Source organism: Vipera berus (genome assembly GCF_964194415.1).
Source record: "Vipera berus genome assembly, chromosome: 3".
Classification (NCBI taxonomy): Eukaryota; Metazoa; Chordata; class Lepidosauria; order Squamata; family Viperidae; genus Vipera; species Vipera berus.
In genome coordinates this window covers 124,957,184-124,979,001 of record NC_138204.1, presented here as the reverse complement: position 1 = coordinate 124,979,001, position 21,818 = coordinate 124,957,184, and the positions used below count along the sequence as shown (strand labels likewise).

At 38.1% G+C, this 21,818-nt stretch overlaps 1 protein-coding gene across 1 annotated transcript in view; it reads left to right on the top strand.

Annotated features, from left to right (window-relative positions):
• ADCY2 (adenylate cyclase 2) overlaps window positions 1-21,818 on the top strand; it is a gene marked incomplete at its 5' end in the record, with an annotated part of 156,214 nt that overhangs the window by 74,151 nt on the left and 60,245 nt on the right. The window contains 4 exons of the mRNA XM_081324024.1: window positions 7,153-7,302; window positions 13,471-13,619; window positions 15,021-15,132; window positions 16,675-16,802. Coding sequence (XP_081180150.1) covers window positions 7,153-7,302; window positions 13,471-13,619; window positions 15,021-15,132; window positions 16,675-16,802 — 539 coding nt within the window. The remainder of the gene's footprint in view (window positions 1-7,152; window positions 7,303-13,470; window positions 13,620-15,020; window positions 15,133-16,674; window positions 16,803-21,818) is intronic.

The following is a 21,818-nucleotide window of genomic DNA, read 5'->3' as shown; positions in this document are numbered from 1 at the left end:
GATGAATAAAAGTCTCTATTGGTTGAGTAATAATATTTTTTATCGTTTGCTATTGTATTGTTTTAGTTGGGTTTTTTTACGCCACATGTTGTTTTCCTTTATGTTTTCATTTGTAATTTATGATTTCTTTTATGTCACCCAGAGTCATGTTTGACTTGTGCAGCTATTTAAATCCTACCAATCAGTCAATTAATAATAATAATAATAATAATAATAATAATAATAATAATAATAATAATAATAATGCATACAAAGTCAAAATTGAGAAGACAGCAACAGACAGTAAGTGCTGCCTATGCAAAGAAGCTGAAGAAACAGTGGACCACCTGGTACGCTGCTGCAAGAAGATCGCACAGACTGACTACAAGCAGTGGCATGACAAAGTAGCAACAATGGTGCATTGGAAGATCTGCAAGAAATATCATTTGCCTGTAAGCAAGAACTGGTGGCATCATAAAATAGAGAAAGTCATAAAAAATGATAAAGTTAAACTGCTCTGGGACTTCAGAATTCAAACAGATAAGCACCTGCAACATAACATCCCGGACTTAACAATTGTCGATAAAAAAGACAAAAAAGTCTGGATAGTGGACGTTGCAGTGCCTGGAGAGAGCAGAATAGACGAGAAAGAACTGGAGAAGATAACAAAATACAAAGACCTAAAAATACTGTACTTTATCAAATGCCTTACGGAAGTCCAAGTAAATTACATCCACAGCATTCCTCTGGTCCACTAATTTTGTCACTTGGTCAAAGAATGCAATAAGATTTGTCTGGCATGATCTGTTTTTGACAAACCCATGTTGGCTTTTAGGAATGACTTTCTTTTTTCCTCTAGGTGTTCGCTGATTCGTTGTTTGATTATCTTTTTCAGAATCTTCCCAGGTATTGAGGTCAGGCTGATACTGTAGGTCTGTAGTTTCCTGGATCTATTTTTTCTCCTTTTTTGAAGATGGGAACTATATCAGCTCTTTTCCAGTCGTCTGGTAGTTCCCTAGTGCGCCAGGATCTTTGAAAAATATAGTTCAGTGGTTCTGAGATCACATCTGCCAGTTCCTTGAGAACCTTGGGGTGTAATCCATCTGGTCCTGGTGATCTGAACTCGTCTAGGCTGGACAGGTGCTCACTTACCATTTTCTTGCCTTTCTTAACTTGTGTTTCTATTCTATTTTTTATGGCACTGTTTTTAATAGGTTGGACTGTTTTTTCCCTTTGTGTAAAGACAGATGCAAAAAACAAGTTAAATAGTTCTGCTTTCTCCCTGTTGCTTGTCACCTTCTTGCCACTTTCCCCTAGTAATGGACCAATCATTTCCTTCTCTTTTTTCTTGTTTTTTACATGTTGAAAGAAGCTTTTTTTTTGTTATTTTTGACTTTGGTCACAAGCCTTAGTTCATTTTGAGCCTTAGCTTTCCTCAAATGTCTTGGAGAAAAGCATTTTGCCTAAAACATTTGTCCACTATTTCTCCCCTAGTTTTAAATATAGTCAGGGGCTGCAGGCACATGTTTCCTCTTTTTTAAAAGAAATGTCTGTATGTGTGTATGCCTGTATTACCGTATCAGTTGTGGTATTATTCTGTGCAGAATTTAAAGTTTCCTGAACAGGCTTTTGCCTTATCCAAGGCGTCAGGAGAATGTAATGGAAATAAACTAATATGATTCCCTAAAGGCAATTGAATAGTCTCCAGGGTACAAAATGGCAAGATGTATGTGTGCGTGTGCGCATGTACGTGGCTGGGCTGACTATCATGTTTTATTGCTTTTTCCTTCCTAATTGAAATGTAGCATCTCAAATGCTAAATTTAGAAATTTGTCATGTGAGAGGAAAGAAACAACAGACACATTATACACATACATTCCTATAAAGAATTGGGATGGGGAACATTAAAATATGATCCCACCTATCCGGGCTAAAATATTCAAATCTGCTATAGCATTTTAAGATTGCACAATTCCATGACTAGCAGGAGGCAGATTAACAAGCCCTCTTATTCTTAGATGTACAAAGATGTCTGTTTTGGATACAGAATCTAAAACTTAAAACTTCGAAAGAAGGCTCTGAGGCAGAGGAAATCTGAAGAATATTTGCCGAGAAACAGATCCTGTTATGTCGAATGGAACTTACTCCCAAATACGTTTAGATAGGTTTCCAGCCTAAAAGCTTCAACTAAATGTCATGCTGCTTTGTATTGTGCACCTTATCAGATGACTCACACGGAAATGTATTCAAAACTAAATTTCAGAATGAGTAGCTAAGTGACTTGCCAGATAAATTGGGGGGAGGGGGGACCCTGTGCATTACAATACCAACAGATGCTTAGCACAATTTCACTCAACCTCATTGCTGAATTTTTTGCTAAAGAAACAATCTTATCTCTTCACCCTAATAAAAGGGGAGTCCTAATCATTCAAAGGAATATTATAAGATCCAGCAGTTACCAACCTAACCAGATGGAAGGTTTCTGTATGGCAGTGTCTTAGGAGAATGTATAAGCTACATTAAGAGTTGTATAAGCTACAACTGAAAGACCACCTCCATCAATCTAGCTATCATCTAGCAGTTCTCCCTATGAGTTCAGAGATGCTAGATAATTTGGGGGGTGCTAGATAATTTTATTTCAAGCTATGCAGAAATAGTGTCACTGGGAGATGATGATATATAGTTTTAATAATTATAATAGTTATTGTTGTTAAATAGCCAGGCTGTTAATTTCTCCACAGTCATTAGAATACTGATTGTGATTTTTCAGTGTTTGATTTTTGCAGTTATTTCAACCTGTAGCATTTTTTTTACTGTTAATTTTTGTTTTAATTTTTCTGAAGCAATAAGAAGGTAGCAAGTATCAGTCAAGTGAGTGACACCTTTCAAGGACACAATGATTTAATTTAAATTTTCAGCCAGTCAGAAAATGTCCTAAAAAGGTAAAATTGTGTGAGCCCAAGGACCAGTTAAAATGGTCAAGAAAGAGTTGAAAGCTACATCCTACAACTGTGTCATTAATCAGCTGACAGCTGCTTTGCAGGGAGATTAAATAAAAAGAGACAGCAAATGAGGATGCTAATAAACCACAAGGAGTGGACTACACAAGACAGCTCATTTGAAGATTTGAATTAAGAGGAAATAGTGAGGCAGATACAGTTTGAGAAATAAAGAAGCTGAAAAATGCTATCAGCATTAAGAAATCATTGGAGGGGAAAAAATGAATGAACCTTTATTGTCAAAGTACAACCATGTATACATTGAGATTGGCTGAGCCTCCCTTCGTGCCCCCACCCCCAACTTACAGTGACACAAACCCTCCATCTTATTATACCATGTGAGCTAATTGCACAATACACCGGCCTTACAAGTCAATCATGCATAAAGTTTATAAAATTATATCCCGTTCAAAAGCCTAACAGCCCATGGATAAAAGCTGTTCTTCAGCCTGTCGGTACGGCTGGCTATACTCCTATATCCCTATCCGATGGTAGGAGAGTAAAGAGATAGCGTCCAGGGTGTGAGTCATCCCTGAGAATTTTCTTCACTCTTCCAAGGCAGCGAGCCCTGGCAATGTCATCCAGTGGTGTCAAGGGACAGCCCACAATGTCTTGTGCTGTGCTCACCACCCTCTGTAATGCTTTCCTCTCCACGGCTGTCAGACCAGCATACCAAACCACAATACAGTAAAAGAGGGTCATTAGCCATTGTTCTACCCTGTTCTTCCACAAGACCCTGAGAAAGTGAAGTCTCTCTTGGGCCTTTCTGGCCACCTGGGTTGTATTAACTTTCCAGGTAAGATCTTCACAGAGGTAGACTCCCAGAAATTTAAATGAGGAAACTCTCTCCACACAGTCCTCCCCGATGTAAAGTGGGGCAGGTTCCTCCGTTTTCCTCTGGAAGTCTAGCACCATCTCTTTCGTCTTGCCAATGTTCAGGTGCAAGTTGTTGTTACAACACCATATGGATAGTTTTTGTACCTCCGCCTTGTATGCTGTCTCATCCCCACCTGTAATAAGACCCACCATGGTAGTATCATCTGCGAACTTAATTATCGCAGTAGATGGGTTCGATGATACACAGTCATATGTGTACAAAGAGTACAGATAGGGGCTAAGCACACAGCCCTGTGGCGAGCCGATGCAAAGCTTCATGGGGGTGGAAAAAGCAGACCCGACCCTCACTGTTTGTAACTGGTCCCTGAGAAAGTCTTGAATCCAATCGCAGATGGAGGGGGGAAATTTCAAGTCAGTCAGCTTCTCGATGAGAGTGCTCAGCAAAATGGTGTTGAAAGCTGAGCTATAATCAACAAAAATCATCCTGACATAGCTTCCAGGTTTCTCAAGATGACTTGCTACAGAGTGTAAAGCAGTAGCTATGGCATCGTCTGTCAGCCTGTTCCCCCTGTAGGCAAATTGATGTTTATCAAAATCCAGTGGGAGGCATGTTCTGAGATGTTGGAGAACCAGTCTTTCGAAGCATTTCATGACTACAGACGTTAATGCAATAGGTCTGTAGTCATTCAGGCACTCAACTGCAATTTTCTTGGGGACTGGGACAATGGTAGCTGCTTTCAAGGACGATGGTACACATGCCGTTTGCAAGGAGATGTTAAAAATCCTTGTCAGGACCCCTGCTAATTGGTCGGCACAGTTCTTAACCACTATTCCCAGCACCCCATCTGGGCCTGCGGCTTTGCTGGGATTTACAGCCTTCAATACAGTTCTCACTTGGTCTTCAGATAGGGTGAGTTGCTGAAAATCAGAAGGCCAGCCAGCAGAGGCTACGGGGTCTGGTCTTTTTACCTCGTAGCGAGCGAAGAAGATATTCAGCTCCTCAGCCAACGAGGCATCGGTGTTAACCATGCTCCTCGTACTGCCCTTGTGGTTGGTTAAGTGCTGCAGTCCCTGCCACACTTGCCTCGGCTTGTTGTCTGCTAGGTGGTTCTCCACCTTGTGTTTGTATTGCTGTTTCTCCATCCTAATGCCTCTTCTGAGATTTGCCCTGGCCTCTCTGTATGTGTCCCTGTCCCCTGCCTTAAAGGCAGAATCCCGGGCTCTCAGGAGTGTTCGTATCTCTGCAGTCATCCAGGGTTTGCAGTTCCCATAAACTCTAATGCACTTTTCTGTTGTTACACTATCAGTGCATGTTCTAATATAAGAGAGTACGGCATCTGTGTATGCATTCAGGTCTTGATCTTCGAATACTATGCTCCAGTCAGTGGTTTCAAAGCAGTCCTACAACTGACTAAGAGCACCCACTGGCCAGGTTTTGACCCTTTTCGTGACTGCCTGAGTTCTTTTCCTGAGAGGGACATACTTTGGGCACAATAGGAGTGAAAGATGGTCAGATGAATTCCTGTAAGCTGATTTAATGCTGAAGAATCAGTAGAAACCTCTGATATATAGGTCATGAGACGAGAAAGAGATTTCTGAAACCTGTATTCTGTGAGGTAGAAAAGTCATCTTTGCCATATTCAGGGCAAGTGAGACAGATGAATCCAGTTTTTATTTTGGACATCAAATTCGGTGGCAAATTTCCTAGATTATCAAGGAGGTCAGTTATTCTCAAGGGGGTCAGTCCTAACCCTAATCAGTAGTAGATTGTGAGAATGCTATGGACCTAATTAAAAAAACAGTTTTATGTAGTGATTAAGGCTGTGGACACTGTGAGTTCTAGTTCCACCTTAGGCATAAAGCCAGCTGGATGATATTGAGCCAGTTACTTTTTCTTAGCCCTAGGAAGGAGGCAATGGCAAACCACTTCTGAAAAACTTTGCCAAGAAATCTATAGAGAATTTTCCCTGCAGGATCTGAGAATTGGACATGTTTGAACAGAAAAGGAATGGACATAATATATCTTGACTTGAAGATGTTCCCTTTAATATTTTGATTAGCCAGCTAGTTAAATAGATGCTGCATGTCAAGTCAGTTAGGTAGATCTATAGTTGGCTAGAAACTGCGCTCAAAATAAATGTTCGTCAACAATTCCCCATCATATGGGAGTAAGATATCTAATGGGATATCACATGTTCAGTCCCATGATCTTACAATTTTCTTTAATTGGAAACAATTATAAAAGACAGTTGACATAAAATTCCTGCTGGTTGTTACCTTTTGCTTATTCTGAATTACACTGTTAATTTCAATATATTGCTAATGCAGTATTTGTTCAAATTTTAAAAAAGTAAAATGTTACTGTAAGTTATCTTACAGTATTTGTTTTTCTTCCATTATCACGAAGTCCAATATCAAATATAATGGAATCTAACAAAGACTATTCCAATATGTTTTTTTCCAGCACTATATCTATGGTTACGATCATGATTTGTGGCTAGTCTATTCAAGCCACCATTGCTTTATGGGACTGTGAAAATGGCTGATAATTATCACCATGATTTCATATTGTCCAAACATCATCATTCTTTTACAAGATGGCTTTCTGCATTTTATTAGTTTGTTAAATTAATTTGCCTCCCATCTCGCTATGGTGTTACTCTGGGCAGCTTACAACAGTAAAATGGGGGGAAATGATTAAAATGTAAAAATAGTAAAGGAATAAAACAATAAAAATAATTAATGGAAGTTCAATAATATGAAATTAAAAAGATGAGTGGAGGGGGAGCAGGAAGCGCAGGGGGAAGGTGGGACAGCTTTTCAGTCCAGCAGGCATCTCCAGGTCAACTTCCAGAGCCAGGTCTTCAGGATCTTGCAGAAGGATAGGAGGGTGAGGACAAGTCTCGCCTTGGGGGGGGGCAGGATGTTCCAGAGGGCCAGCGCTTCAGCAGAGAAGGCTCTTCTGGATTCCTGGATATTCCTCAATGTTATCTTCTGGAATGTTCTTTTGGTATCGTTAATGGGAGAAGATGGAAACAATTTCTAGAAGTACCTCAATAATTCTTAGAGATACAATTTGTTTAATAAGTATAGTTTGCTATCCAAATAAATCATCAGAGGGAGGCTTTGACTTTTGGGTGAGGTAAATTTTTCCCCAGATACAAATGTGATATTCCTAATATTCACACTTGAAAATGCAAAATACAGTTTTGCAAACCTAACGGAGAGGAAGTAGGGCCCAGTAAAGTCTATCACAGTGAATTTGAAACAGGACCTAAAGGTAAAACAGACTGGTAATGATAACTGAGTGAGAGTTTGATCTGTCTTGTACTGATAGATTCTGGCAAACGTCATCATTTTTATCTGCGGGAATCTGGCTGGAGCCTATCACAAACAATTGATGGAACTTGCTCTACAGCAGACATATCAGGATACCTGTAATTGCATCAAATCACGCATCAAGCTGGAGTTTGAAAAGCGGCAGCAGGTAAAGGCATTATTTACTGTTTTGTTTCCTACAATCATTTACATATATCGTTTTGTTAGATGTACTAAAGTTGCTATTGACCAGGAAGGGGGAAGGAGGAACTCTGAAAATCAATGTAAGAGTTTTGTTTGTTCCAATTTTCACCCAAGAATAGAAAAGGTGGAAATTCTATTATTTGTAAGCTTTTGTTCTCTCTTTAGTTTGGCTCATAATGGAGGAAAGTGGAAGATAAAAGGTATATTAGACTCTCGACATCAAAGTTCTTCTTTTGATATGGTCCATTGCTTTGAAACTTGAAGGAACATTCTTAAGGCTGAAAAAAAATACTGTGGAAATTTGTGAAGCATTTTCAAAACTAATGTGTATATATATTTAATAAATGAGCCAGCTCTTTCAACAATAGGATCTTATGATATAAAGAAATGCTGGAAGAATATAATAAGATTATCTACTTTTTGTTCCACAAAAAAATGGAAGCTTTTATTCAGATAAATCAAAGGCAATATAGACAACGTTGCTGCTACTGCTACTGCCTCTACTATTATTATTACCCTAATAATAACCATAGTCTATAGGCAATTCAAATTCTTCTCCAATTAAGGCTCTACATAAAGAATCTGAAAGAGGCTGTTGGCAGACTGTCAAAAGCTTTTGTATAGAGGTTTTTGGCTATACCTCAATCTGTCTGTGTTGGTTTCTTTATTTTATTCTGCCTTGCCTCATCACTGTTGTTTGTTACCATTTTGTTAATCTCTTTTACCTATATTTTGCTTCTAACAGGGAAAATATCAAATTCCTTCTTTCCTCAGTTTATTACTCATGAAGAAAGAAATGTCCTATCTATCAAAGGGACAAAATTTGTCAAAAGAAGTTATATTAAACAAGTGAGGCAATACTTTGCAACTTCCATAGAGGAATCTAAAACCCAAAAGCAGCCACTAGATATCTTATTCATTTATTCCTATAATTGAAGGGATTCAACAAACAGTCTCCATATATTTTTCAAACATGATGGCTAAAAATTTCACAGTATTCTTTTACATAGGTAGGTGAGATTTATAGGACTCTGAATTTTGTAACCTATAACACAATTTTCTTTGTCTGCACTTCTTAATTACAGCATATTCACAGCTGTGATGATATAACATTTATAAGGGTGTATAAAGAAGGGACACGGTAGCTCAGTGGGTTAAGACGCTGAGCTTGTCAATCAGAAGGTCAGCAGTTTGGCGGGTCGAATCCCGAGTGCCGCATAACAGAGTGAGCGCCTGTTACTCGTCCCAACTTCTGCCAACCTAGCAGTTCGAAAGCACGTAAAAATGCAAGTAGAAAAATAGGGACCACTACGGTGGGAAGGTAACAGCATTCTTTGCGCCTTTGGCGTCTAGTCATGCCGGCCACATGACCACGGAGATGTCATCGGACAAGCGCTGGCTCTTCAGCTTTGAAACGGAGATGAGCACCGGCCACTAGAGTCAGAAACGACTAGCACGCATGTGTGGGGGAACCTTTACCTTTACCTTTATGAATATGATACACATTTGGTGAAATCTGTGCATGCTTACTTGGAAGAAACATTAAACATAGTGAAACATATATGGATAAGCATGCACCTACCATATATCATTATTCTTTACCCAATCTATTGTATTGTGAGCATGTTTCTGGCATCATTTTAATCAGTAAAGAGGAATGAATGAATGAATGAATGAATGAATGAATGAATGAATGAATGAATGAGCGAGAACTGTAAATTAGATAATGCAGAAGCCTGGAATATGACCTAATTATTCTAATTATTCATTAAAATCTTTCTATACTTCAAATTCTTGTTTACAAATAATCTTGGATTAGACATCCCTTAGAGATGCTTCAGTGAATCTAAGGCTTCCTCAGTCTTTTAGAATCTACCAGCAATATCCCACTTGTTGGGTCTCCTTTAGCTTAGCTGAAATTGGGTGTCTGTAGTGGTCCAGATGTTGTTGGACTGTAACTTGCATTGTTTCTGATGAGGCCAGGGTGTAGGCCAGGGTAGGTGAAAGTTGGCAGCCAACCACATTTGATGACCATCACTTTTTCATTTTCTGTTCCAGATAGCGCAACACTACACAATGCATAGAACAGTAGCAATTTCTGTGTTGTAAATTAGATAACTATATAGGCAGCCTGAGATACTAGGGCCTGATATAGCCCCCACTCTTTTTTTCCCCCTGGGAATCCTCTGGAATCACTTCCAACTACAGTAACCAAAAATAGTTTCTTATGATTTGAAGTGGGAAACAACCAGAAAACAAAGTTTATGCTCTAAAAGAGGTTGAATATAATTTATAAAATAAAGGCAACATCTTTTTTAAAAAAGAAAAAATTAGGAAATCTTAATTTCACCTATATTATCATCCATTCATTTGGCCCACAAAATGTGAAGTAATAGGCCCCAATTATCCAAAGATTATCAATTCCTATTATAAATAAAAGCAAAATAGGAACTGAGCATGGAAGAATGCTGTTAGTTTTCCCTTATCTTCATAGATGCTCCCTTTCTTTTGATGTATTTCTAGAATGTAAAATGTATTGGATTTTGTGAATCTTATTTTGTTTATTACTTCTTTGATAGCTATCTACTAAATGCACAACTCTGTCTTATACATGAGTAATATATGCACACAGAAATTCGCACATTAGCTTTTTTAGCTTACATATTCCCACTCCCTATAAAATTGTTTGCCCCACTGTTTAAACTCTCGCAGAGAATAAGGCAAGGCAATTGCAAAGCTTTCAGACCTCGTTTTGACAGTGACAAGCAGTTAGCATAATTACCCTTGTTCATCTCAGGTATTTTGCATTGTGTGACTTATAAGATGTTTTGAAAGATTCTTCCAGGAGGCGGTGTTTGGTATCTGAGATAGCTCACTGAATGTCATTTTCATGCAGCATGCAGGATCCTAATAATAATGTGCTTAGAAACAGGACTCAAAAGCTGTGACAGGTTTAAATGAACAAGGTAACTGAGTGGGATTCTACATGTGTAACTGAATCAATGCCCTTCTTAAAAAACTAGAATGAAAAGTGTTGTTGTCTCTACAAAAATGACGTCAGAAGGAAAGAACTTTATTCCAAATAAACTGGAATATGTAGATTTTTAAAAAGGGGAAAAAAAGTGGGGGGGGGGAAACTGCTATAAATAAAACCCCAAAACTTTTTTGTATCATGTATGTGTTCACTTTATGAATGAGAAATTCAGAAACATAGAATTTTAAAAAAAATTAGGGGCTTACTGTCTAAAGTGTAAAGGGGAAAGTTAATGTAGGGGGAAAAAGAGAACATTGGAGTAGGAGCAGACAAATAACCTTGTACTTGGGGTGAATTTCAGAGCTGACAAGGGACAAAGTGGTAATCCAGAGGCGTCACTGGAAGGCATTGATTATAAAGGGGGAGGAGAGAGAGCTTAATCTCAAAGAGAATTGTAAGCATTAGTGACAGCAAGGCAGACTGTAGAGCAGGCATGTCAAACTCGCAACATCACGTGACGTCATGTGACATATCGTGACTTCTCCCCCATTGCCGACAGTGGGATGGGCGTGGTTTCAGTATGACGCATCCGGCCCGCGGGCCGGCAGTTTGACATGCCTGCTGTAGAGAATTATTTAAGAAAGGGGAGACGTGTGTGGCTGAGACATGGCAGGTGGAAGATCTGTGTTACGATGTGACAGCAGAGTGTAAATGGGGAACAAATAACATTAATTAATTAATATGTTTCAGCTTCGACTATTGTAAAAGCTTAAGAGTTGCATTACCCACCCAGCTAAGTAGTTTTTCCAATGTGATGACTTATCCAATTATGACAAGTGAATTAACATTGACATATGGAAATTTCTTGGCCTTTGTATCAGAATTGTGCTTTGGTTCTAAAGCAAATGATGTGCCTGAGGGAGACAAAGTATTTTTGTTTAATAAAGTATGGAGAATAAATAGGCACATCAGTGCTTTGTCATGTATTATTCGTAAATGCAACCTGTTGTATGTTCTCTCGCTGAAAAAAATCTCACAAGAACAAAAATTGAGATCTAATCTCTGACAAATATTGCCTTTGTTTGCAGCCTCTCTTCTTTGACCTGCTTCTAATGTGACCGAAAGCAGGAAACAGACTTCTGAGGAAGGAGGTGCCCTTAATGTTTTATCAAATACTTAAATAGGGGCATGCTTTGAAGGGAACCGTTATTCATTGATTCAATTTAAATCTCACCTTTTGTCCAGGGACTCAAGACATTCAAGACACACACTCTTTTCCCTTTTCCCCTACAACAGTCTAAGATAGACTGTGATGAGAGAGAGTGTCTGGCCCAAAGTCACCCAGGGGAACTTCCATGGCTCTGGGTGGACTTGAATAGACCTAGTGCAAAACAGTAATCATTTGTCTGCACTGGCTTTATTGAACATGAGTGGTATTGTTTCTGTACACATGACCATTGGAGACATTTTAGCAGCTCCTTTCCCAGAGCTTTGACAGAGGCTTCCCTTTCTCCAAGTGAGAGATTTCTCTCCTCTTCCATCTGGAGCCTGACAGTTTTCAGTATCGTCAGCAATTCACTTCTGTGGCAAGAAAAGCTACAAAGCAAAGAAGGAAAACCACTCTTTTAAACCCCAACAGGGACCAGGAACTATGATGAGAGTCATATCCATCTACCAATTGCTGTCTGTGCTGCTCAAATTTGTATGCAAAATGACAACCCAATCAGCATCCCCTAAGTAGCCTGAATTAATGGCCAGATCCCTCATTGAATGCTTTTACAAGGTGATTAAATGATCCTGAACGGAAGTTTTTCAAGTGTCGCCTTTTATTGGACAAAAACTGTGTGCGTTCTGCTTATGAATAAGAGACACAAATAATATTCAAATAAGCCCAATGCAATTAATGGCAAGGTAGGCTGAACCTAAGATATTAATGACCATAGAGCAAAGGCATGTTATTGATCCTTGAATCTGTTTTTTAAAAATGGAATAAGGAAGTATTAAGTATGCATGGTGATTTCTCCAGGTGAGATGTCTTATTACATGGTTGCTTGGAGTCCATTTTTACAAAGGCTGATGGCTATGAGGGACTCACATCATTTGCACATACCATTCATTCATGGCTTAATTCCATATAGAATTAAAATGTGAGATTCATTGCCATAAAACACGATGTCACTAATTTGAATGGCTTTAAAAGATTAGATCCATTCATGCTGGACAGGCTATCAATGCCTCTATGTTACCTGCCATTTGGAGCAGTGTGTCTCAACAGCCAGTTGAGGGGAACAATAGAGAACACAATATGATGAGGGTCCCTCAGAGACATCAGGTTGACTGCCGTGAGAAATAAAATTCTGGATTAAGTTGGGCTTATCCTGATTCAGCAATACAATATTATTTATGTCATTTACGGTAACCATTTTTTGTATGACAAGTTCCTTATGTTTTGTTTTTGGAGAAAATTTATTTGGGAGCAAAAGTTTTGAATGATAACATAAATTGAATGATAACATAAAGAGACCTTTGTTTAGTTTATTGTGTATGTGTGTCTCTATACTTACCCTTTTCCTTTACCTTGTATGGCAGTCTTTCTTCCGTTTTTTCCTCCAAATTATTAAGAGTAGAAAGGTTTGCAAAGTTACTCCTCCAATCAATCTTCTACAGAAGGTTACGTTTCCTGTATGTCTTTTACAGAAGAAAAATGGAGGAAAGATTACAAATGATTAGGCCCTGCAAAACATTAAAAAGAGAGCTTTGCAAAGCATATGCCATTCCTCGACATTAAAGTAGTTTTGGCTCTTGCAAGCTGTCATAGTTGCTTCTGAGTTTGTGTCCAACTGCAGCTTCTCTAGTAGTCCTAGCAGAAATATCGTCTATGACTATAGTATATCAATAAACTAATAAACTGGAGCCAGCCTTTAAAGCAGTCACATGAACTTGCAAAGGATGTAACTACTTTAATGCTTCAAGAGGTGTAACAGTTTAGCTAAAATGCTTAGTGAAGCACCGCTTTCAAACGCTTTAGTCAAATGATAGCACACCACTCAATGTTTTTCCCCAAGCATTGCTGGAGAAATTATGGTTTTCCTTAGCAATTTTTTCTTATTTAAAAATAGTGGAAGCCTGGACTTTTTTCTCTTTTATTTTCAAAACCAGGAACGTCTTCTGCTTTCTCTGCTTCCTGCTCACATAGCCATGGAAATGAAAGCTGAGATCATTCAAAGGTTACAAGGACCCAAAGCAGGCCAGCTGGAAAGTACAAACAACTTTCACAATTTGTATGTCAAAAGGCACACCAATGTAAGGTATTGTTTGAAGCCGGTTCTTGGAACTGTTTTGATCTTATCCTTTCATAAGGCTCTGCCAGTTGGCTTGGGGTCCCAATGGGGGAACAGCACAGTGGAGGTGGTTGATTAAGTAACAACTGATCCCACTTCCCCCCCCACTCCGCCCCCACCCTCCTTTAATTTTAATGTTTGATTTTAATTCATTTATGTTTTAATGTGGGTAGATAGATAGATAGATAGATAGATAGATAGATAGATAGATAGATAGATAGATAGATGATGTAGATGTAGATGTAGATGTAGATATAGATATTTTAATGATTGTAAGCCACCCACTGTTACCTTATGATAAGATGGGTGGCCAATAAATTTTATAAATAAATAAATTGGCGGCAGCAGCAACAAAATTAGCATTTTCTTTGTTAATGTAAAACCTAAAGCAAAATTAGCTCATTTTTTTCTATTCTTTCTCTGATATTAATGTAAAAGCATATAAATAAGATAATTAAAATGTAACATTGTGAAAATGTAAAACGTCAACAAAATTGAATTAAAATGCACCCTGCAGGCTGAAATTATGGCTTTTATGGGAGATACGGAAAGTAAGAAGAATTAGTTAGCTGATGGTATGACTTCAGTCAGGTTTGATTAACTAACCCAAATTCAGCTAAAAGACAGCAAAGGTAGAATGTGTCTCTGTCACTAGGATATGGTGAGCTGTCTTTGGAAATAAATGGAATAATCAGCTTTGCCCATATCAGCCACATTCTAAGCTCATAGTAGAATTAATGGGGAAACAATAGAATAGGGATTCTGTAGCATTAAGCCTTAGCATTCTTGTGACATTTAGCAAATTTGAAAAGCCCGTATGATTTATGTCTGGCACATTTATACACTAGATTGAAACTGCTGGAAAGTTGATAGTTTTGGAGGAAGTTGGAGACACGTATCCCTCCCACCTCCTGTGCTTAGGATTAGGAAATGGAACTCTATCTTCTCAGCTTTGCAGCACCATCAGTTCCCTTCAAACTACTTCTGAAGTTTCAGAAAATGGAAGCAATGACTATATGGAGATGCCTTCAGACTTTGCAAGATTACCATTTGAGGTGCCAGGGAAGGGAGACTTTAACTGGCATAGTTCTAGATGAAGCCTGATGAATGCTGGAAGCCTGCTAGAATAGTTTTTGACATCTAGGATAAAATCACCCCACACATGACCAATCCAGTAAAAATAGCTGTGTAAATTGGCTCTTTGTAAATAAATCCCTTGTGAAAAATTGTTGATGGCCAAATGTGTTTGTTTCTGATAAGGTATTTGGAACATTCCCCATTCCTGGTTCTTTTAAATGAATGTTAAGGTAAGATATTGTTTTTTAACTTGAAAAAACAATCAACAGTGCTAAATTCTTTTATGTGCAGCATTTTATATGCCGATATTGTGGGATTTACTCGCTTGGCTAGTGATTGCTCCCCTGGAGAATTGGTGCATATGCTGAATGAACTTTTTGGCAAGTTTGATCAAATTGCAAAAGTAAGTATGTGTGAAAGTTTTGTTCATGGCTGATACTATCATGTTGCCACTGTGTTTTTATAATCATAATAGGTAAAAATGGTATAAGGAAAGTGTAGTCTTTCCTGGGTTCTGCTGTCCTCACAGCTTCCAAAAATGCTTTCCTGCAAATACAGTTGCTACTTAGTTGGTAGTAGTTGGTTTTGTCACATCCTAGTGTAAGGAGGGAGAAAATAATTACTTTGAAACACCTCCAGTTAACAAAAATGAGGACAAAATAGTATAAAATTTTGGAAGTAATAAAAAATACAATGTATGCATTACATGCAGTAATATTTTATTGTGGACCTGGAAGAAAAACCCTTTGTTCTGTTTGATGTCTCTTCCCTTTGAACTTTGCATTATTGATTTGCAGGTATATATATGTACTGGTGTCAATGCAGTGTTGCAAGGCAATCTTTTGAGTGAGTAATATCACTCATTACTCTAAGGCAGGGGTCTTCAAACTTGGCCTTTTTATGACTTGTGGCCGGCTGAGGAATTCTGGGAGTTGAAGTCGACAAGTCATAAAAGGGCCAAGTTTGAAGACCCTTGCTCTAAGGCTCAATTTGTTGAATAACAATAGTTTTCATACTCTTTATCAGCCTGATTGGCACAGGAGTCATAGTAGATGCAGCATACTGTATGTTCCCGAGTTTGCTTCCTCCTCTTTGACTGGCCTACTCTGGCACTCTTCTGTAAAGAATGACAACCAAAATTATTCATTCAAATTGTATCAAAATTTGGGTTATACCATTTAAAGTTGCATTGCAAAAAACCAAGTATCTTAGAGGAATCGGTGCATCCTAGATTTCCTGTTGTTGGGAATTTGTCATGACACAGCAGTTAGGTGTGCAAGTAAATTCCCACATCAGCTGATCGTTGAATAGTGAGTTCAGGATATGCCCTGCTCTGCTTTCCTTTTTTTATTATGGAGAATTGCAGAATAAGAAGAACTTTGGTGAATAAGCTGTCTTTGGGGCATCTCCCCAAACATTACTGAACGTATCAAGGACCCCTAGGGGAGCAATGAGGTTTTGAATGAACTAAAGTAATGCTCAGACTTCATTGAAAGGACTAATTTTAACCCATAAGAGACATTAGCAATGTAACAATGTAGTATTATAGTTTAGAAAATTTCGGTATTCCTGCAAGTGCTCAAATAGAGATGGTAACAGATACCCTGAGTTTGAAATTTCAAGTCTATTCCCAAAGGACCTGTCTAATTTGGTGCCATTAAGAAGGAGCATTGGCTTTAAATCCCTGGGAGTTTGGATACAACATTGTTTGAGCATGCTTCTGATTTTATAACTCAGGAAAAGTAGGTCACTGGAAATGGGGAGGCATAGAGCTCTGGAGTTTATTTCAGCTATAAATATTCTGGCCCAGTCATCTCTGTATTTTATAGATGGAATACAATTGACACTCAGTTGCATCAGATTCTGCAGCTTTGCTGATAAGCTTTATGTTGCTGCCTTGACGATCTCCTAACTGATTTCCCACCCCTGTTTTTTTTTCTTTTAGGAAAATGAATGTATGAGAATTAAAATCTTAGGAGACTGCTACTACTGTGTGTCTGGTCTTCCAATATCACTACAAAATCATGCCAACAATTGTGTGAAAATGGGACTGGATATGTGTGAAGCTATAAAGTTAGTAAATATTTTATATATATTTTAAATATATAAAATATTCCTTTCCTTCATAATTACAAAGCAAAACTTAGTAGGAAAGGTTTATTCTACATCTCTTTCTCACGTTCTAATTTTTTTGCGTAATATTTTAAAATCTGATTGGGTGGTCTTGAATTTTTTTGTTCTGAAATTTTGGCAGTGAAGAATGTTAAAGGTTACGTATTTTATTCAAACACAGAAAGCGACTCCTAAGGTTACTGAAAGTGTAAGCTTTAAAATATAAAACTTTAAAGCATGACAAGGCAACAGACTTTAGAACAGGAGAATATTTTCACAACAAAATATACTCATTTAAAATTATATATATTGAACAAAAACACTTTAAAGGTTACTTCAAACAAACCCTGACCTTCTGGAGGCACATTTATTTGAAGTGAATGTGGGGAAAAATCATGGCATGGGTGTGTTTTCTGGAAAAAAACTTGCTATAAATTTGGGTGCATTCAGTGCAGTAGGAATGATCACACTTGTTTGAAATATGTAGAGTTCACCGGTAATAAAAAAAATTCACAACTACAGGAAGCTCCCCACGGTAGACTATTGGCCCTTGCAAATGGAGGGCAGCATAAGAGGATGGATCCCTCTGCCTTCTGTCAACACTCCTATTTGTTTGTTTATTGTTTATTAATTTTTACGCTGCTCATCTCCCCTACAAGATGAATCTTGGCGGCTAGAAGCCTCTGAAGAATGTTTGTCACTCACATTCTAAGTAACACATGGTACCGTATTTTCAGGCGTATAAGACGACTGGGCGTATAAGACAACCTCCTACATTTCCTGTTAAATTATAGGGTTTGGGCTATACTCGCCGTATAAGACTACCCCTCTTCCAACGCACACCAAATAAAAATTAAAAAACATCAGATTTGATTTTAATATGGTAATTTTAATTCAAATGCTTATGACATGCAGGTACTTAGTAGGAAAACTGTCACTTATAAACATAAGGCTGTTTGTCATCAAACATGTAAACATAAAACAGTGCAAGTAGATTAAACTTTTCCTAATTCACTCTAAAGCTTTCCCTGCGCAGACCAAATGGGAGATCCGCTCCAGGTTTTCCAGCCAGCCCGCCCAGTTCCTGAGTCAAATGTGTCCTTAGAGCTAATCAGCTGCTCTGGCTGCGGCATTCCCCACCTGCCTTTCAAGTTGGGATAGACTACAGCTGCTCTTCAACTTTAGAAGGAAAGACGCCCAGACCCCACCCTGTAAAAAATCACAGACTGCAGCTTCTACTCCAATTGGTCTCGCTTTCCCTGCGCAGACCAAATGGGAGATCTGCTCCAGGTTTTCCAGCCAGCCCTGTCCCTAAAGTTTCAGCACCCAGCATATAAGACGACCCCTGACTTTTGAGAAGATTTTCATGGGTTAAAAAGTCGTCTTATACGCCAGAAAATACGGTAAATAAAACAGCTTCTAAATGAATATATGATATAAAACTGGAGAAAAAAACCTGCTCATTCTCTGCCCAGGAGATAAGATGTGAAGGCCACCTCTGTGTCTGAAGTTATTTCTGTTTAACTTTATGAAGAAATCCACAGTCTTAATTACAGCTGTTAACAATTGCTAGGTGCCCCCTACACAATCATCAGCAAAGCTCAGACTCTCAGATGTCCCATTAAGCATGTTACGCATTCCAAATGTTTGTTGTGCAATCAACAGTTTTGTCTTAACTCTGTGGATTTGGTGTAAAGTTAATTTGTGCTAATGTACAAATTAAATGCAATGCTGCTGCTTTTCCACAGACACTTAATTCCCTCATTTCCTCCTTTGTATCTTAAAAGGTAACCACCATGAACTTTCTGAAATGAATTCCTATTGAGAACATGATCTTGGTACTACTGAAGAAGCAATTAGAAATTATCAATCTAATCTTAATGTTCAGGTTATTGAGAATAGCTGCTCAGAATATTCAAGTATAGATCAGGGATAATTCACAAAAAAACAACGATGGGAGAGAGAAGGGGATTTTTTTTCCCTTTCATTTTTCCCTGCAGATTTATCATTTGGCAGGCAAACTCATCTGAGTTGGGGGTGGGAGAGGAATTCCTGCTCTCCAAGGTGAGTATTCCTTATTTCTTTTTAGTCTAAGGAAAGGGGGGAAGGCTGCTATAGAATGGTAGAATATATTTTAAAGAGTAACTGTGGATATGCAGAAAATGAAACTCCTGGTTCAGTTCTGATTCTTTCTTGTTAGGGCTTGGGGTGAAAAAACAAAACGAAACAAAAAAACCCTCTGGAATCTCAGAAAACCACTGCTATTTGTTCAAAATCCAAATGTTTTTTTTTCATAGTGCCAAACAAACTAACATAAAATAATGCCTTTTTCAAAAAGCAGGTAAGAAGAAAAAGAAATTCAAATCTTAATCAAGGTGTTTATCCATGAAGCCCCTTTTTCAATTTTAATTAGTTTCCAATTGGAGCCTAAAATTCTTTAGTGACTAGTCGGTCCTGTATGGTTCACCATTCCTGATCTCTGCTATGCCTGAATGTGATATGTGGCAATTAGAGAGGGAAGGGGAGCACAGGGGCCAAGGTTCACGGCAACTTATTTATTACAAATTAAACAATAGTTTGGGGGTGCTCATATTTTACTGTCCTAATGATTATATAGTGAAATGCTAAATAAGCTGTATCCTGATAGATAGAACTTTACTTCTTCCTTCATGCTGGTGGGCAAAATTAATAGGTTGAGCATTGTTTACAATTTACAATTTTGTTGCAATATTATTTGAATAAATCTTGCCTAATACTGACTTGTACTCATGGCCTCCCAGTTATTAGCCCGGTGTTTTAACCACTATACCAAACTGTCTCTCTTTGTGAAAGAAATTAGTGGTTATTTTCCCCACCATTTTTTTCCTACCTGGTAATGCCAGGTGAATTTACCAATCATGGATTACCCCACATTAAATCTATAAAGACAAACACCACCTCAATGCTGAAACAGAACAAGGTTTAGCAATAAGGATAGAGGGTGCCAACAGATCTATGAACCAGCTCTGGAAGCTCATTAATGTCTACAAGGAAGTACTGTAACTCAATGTAAATTTAGCAAGTTAGACATTGATTACTCAAATTGAATAGAAAGCATTATTTATTTAAGAAAAATTACATGACCACCCAACTCACAGTCAATGACTTCAGGTAGCTCACCAAGATAAAACCCAATATTTTGTGAAAACCTCAATTAATGAAACCATGGTGGATGGTGAAGATCAAGATCTGTTAGCCCATCTCAGGATGAACATTCACATGTGGAAGTTTGTAACTTGGAATGTAAAAGAAAACAATATGAATTAATAAATGAAATTGACAGAAAAAATTAGAATAGAATGCTTTATTGGCCAAGTGTGATTAGACACACAAGGAATTTGTCTCAGTGTACATACAAAAAATAAAGTAAGATAATCATAATAATGATACCAATAAAAGAAGGTAGTAGAAAAGATAAGAAAGATGATAGTAATACAGCTATACTAATGGGTAAATATCCTTAGACATAAGATAGTACTGTGGGTATGTTCTCTGTGTGTGAAATAGAGAAGGGGGAAGAATGTAATAGATCTGAATAAAAATAGCCCAGTCTCTGGATGGAGTTGATTAATAGATAGAAGAAACTAAAGTTTTATAGTTTTTTGTGAATGAAAGTTAAAATTTATATCAGAAGTAGAAAATGATATCCACATTTTTGTGGATGCTTACAAAATCCACAGTTTGGTAGTCATAGCATGTTACAATCTAGTGTATGGTGTTAATAAAGCAATATAGATGATTGTTGTGGACATTGTGTGCAACATTTTGAATCAATGTGATTCAGGAGAAAAAAAATATTTCTCCTAATGAAGGGAAGCCAGATTCATTTAACAAATGCATGATTCACCTACCAACTGAAGTGAATCATTTAACAACCATGAGAAACAAAGGTAAAATTGGATGCAATTCATTTAACAAACGCCTTGCTTAGCAACAGAAATACTAGTCCCTATTGTGGTCGTAAGTTGAGGACTATCTGTACTGTAAGGCAGGGCTTTTCAAACTGTTCACCCATTGTACCACTTTTAGGATATGGCAACATCCGAGTACCACCAGTCGCCTAGCAAGGTGTCAAAAACTTGATGACCAAAAAAATAAAAAGGAAAATAGTGATGAGGTACAGGTAGTCCTCGACTTACAACAGTTTGCTTAGTGACTGTTCAAAGTTACAATGGCACTGAAAAAAGTGCCCTCCAAGCCACAGCCAAGCAAGACACCTACCTGCCTGCCCGGTGGTGCTCTTCCTCCTGTCCGAGGTTTTCATTGTTGTGAGCATTTCTGTTGAGGATTGGCAGCGGGGCTGGGGTGGGGTGGGGAAATTGGTTTTTATTCCCCCCCATCTGCTGGGTTGTTGCAGCAGGTTTTGGTCACTTCACAAGACTCTGGGACTCTGGACACTGGGAGAAGGGTGGTATATAAATAAAATTAAATAAATAAAAATAAATAAATAAATATGAATCAATTGCCAAACATCTGAATGTAAATCACAAGACCCTGGAGATGCTGCAACATTCCAGCTGATTGGTGCTTCTTCTGGGGTCAGAACCACCAGCATCAGCTCCGAGCTCCAGCTGGAGCCTGGCGCTGATCCTGGCGCTTCCACTGACCCTGACAGCCCTGAAGAAAAGCTGATCCTGGCGCTTCCGCTTTTCTTGGATGGTCGCATACCACCTGCCAAGTGCCAATGTACCACAGGTGGTACCCGTACCACTGGTTGAAAAGCCCTGCTGTAAGGAATAGCCCATATTTTGGTAGTATCAAGAAAGGATCTAAGAAAAATGGAAATGGAAGCAAATTAAAGGATAGCTAATAAAAGTAGAATGACTTCAAGAAAAAAATGTATGAGACCTGTTCAAAAATATACTTCAATATGACCAATGCTAAAATATTAAATATTTATATATTTTTAACGAGGAGTTAATTTTAATATTGTCAAAA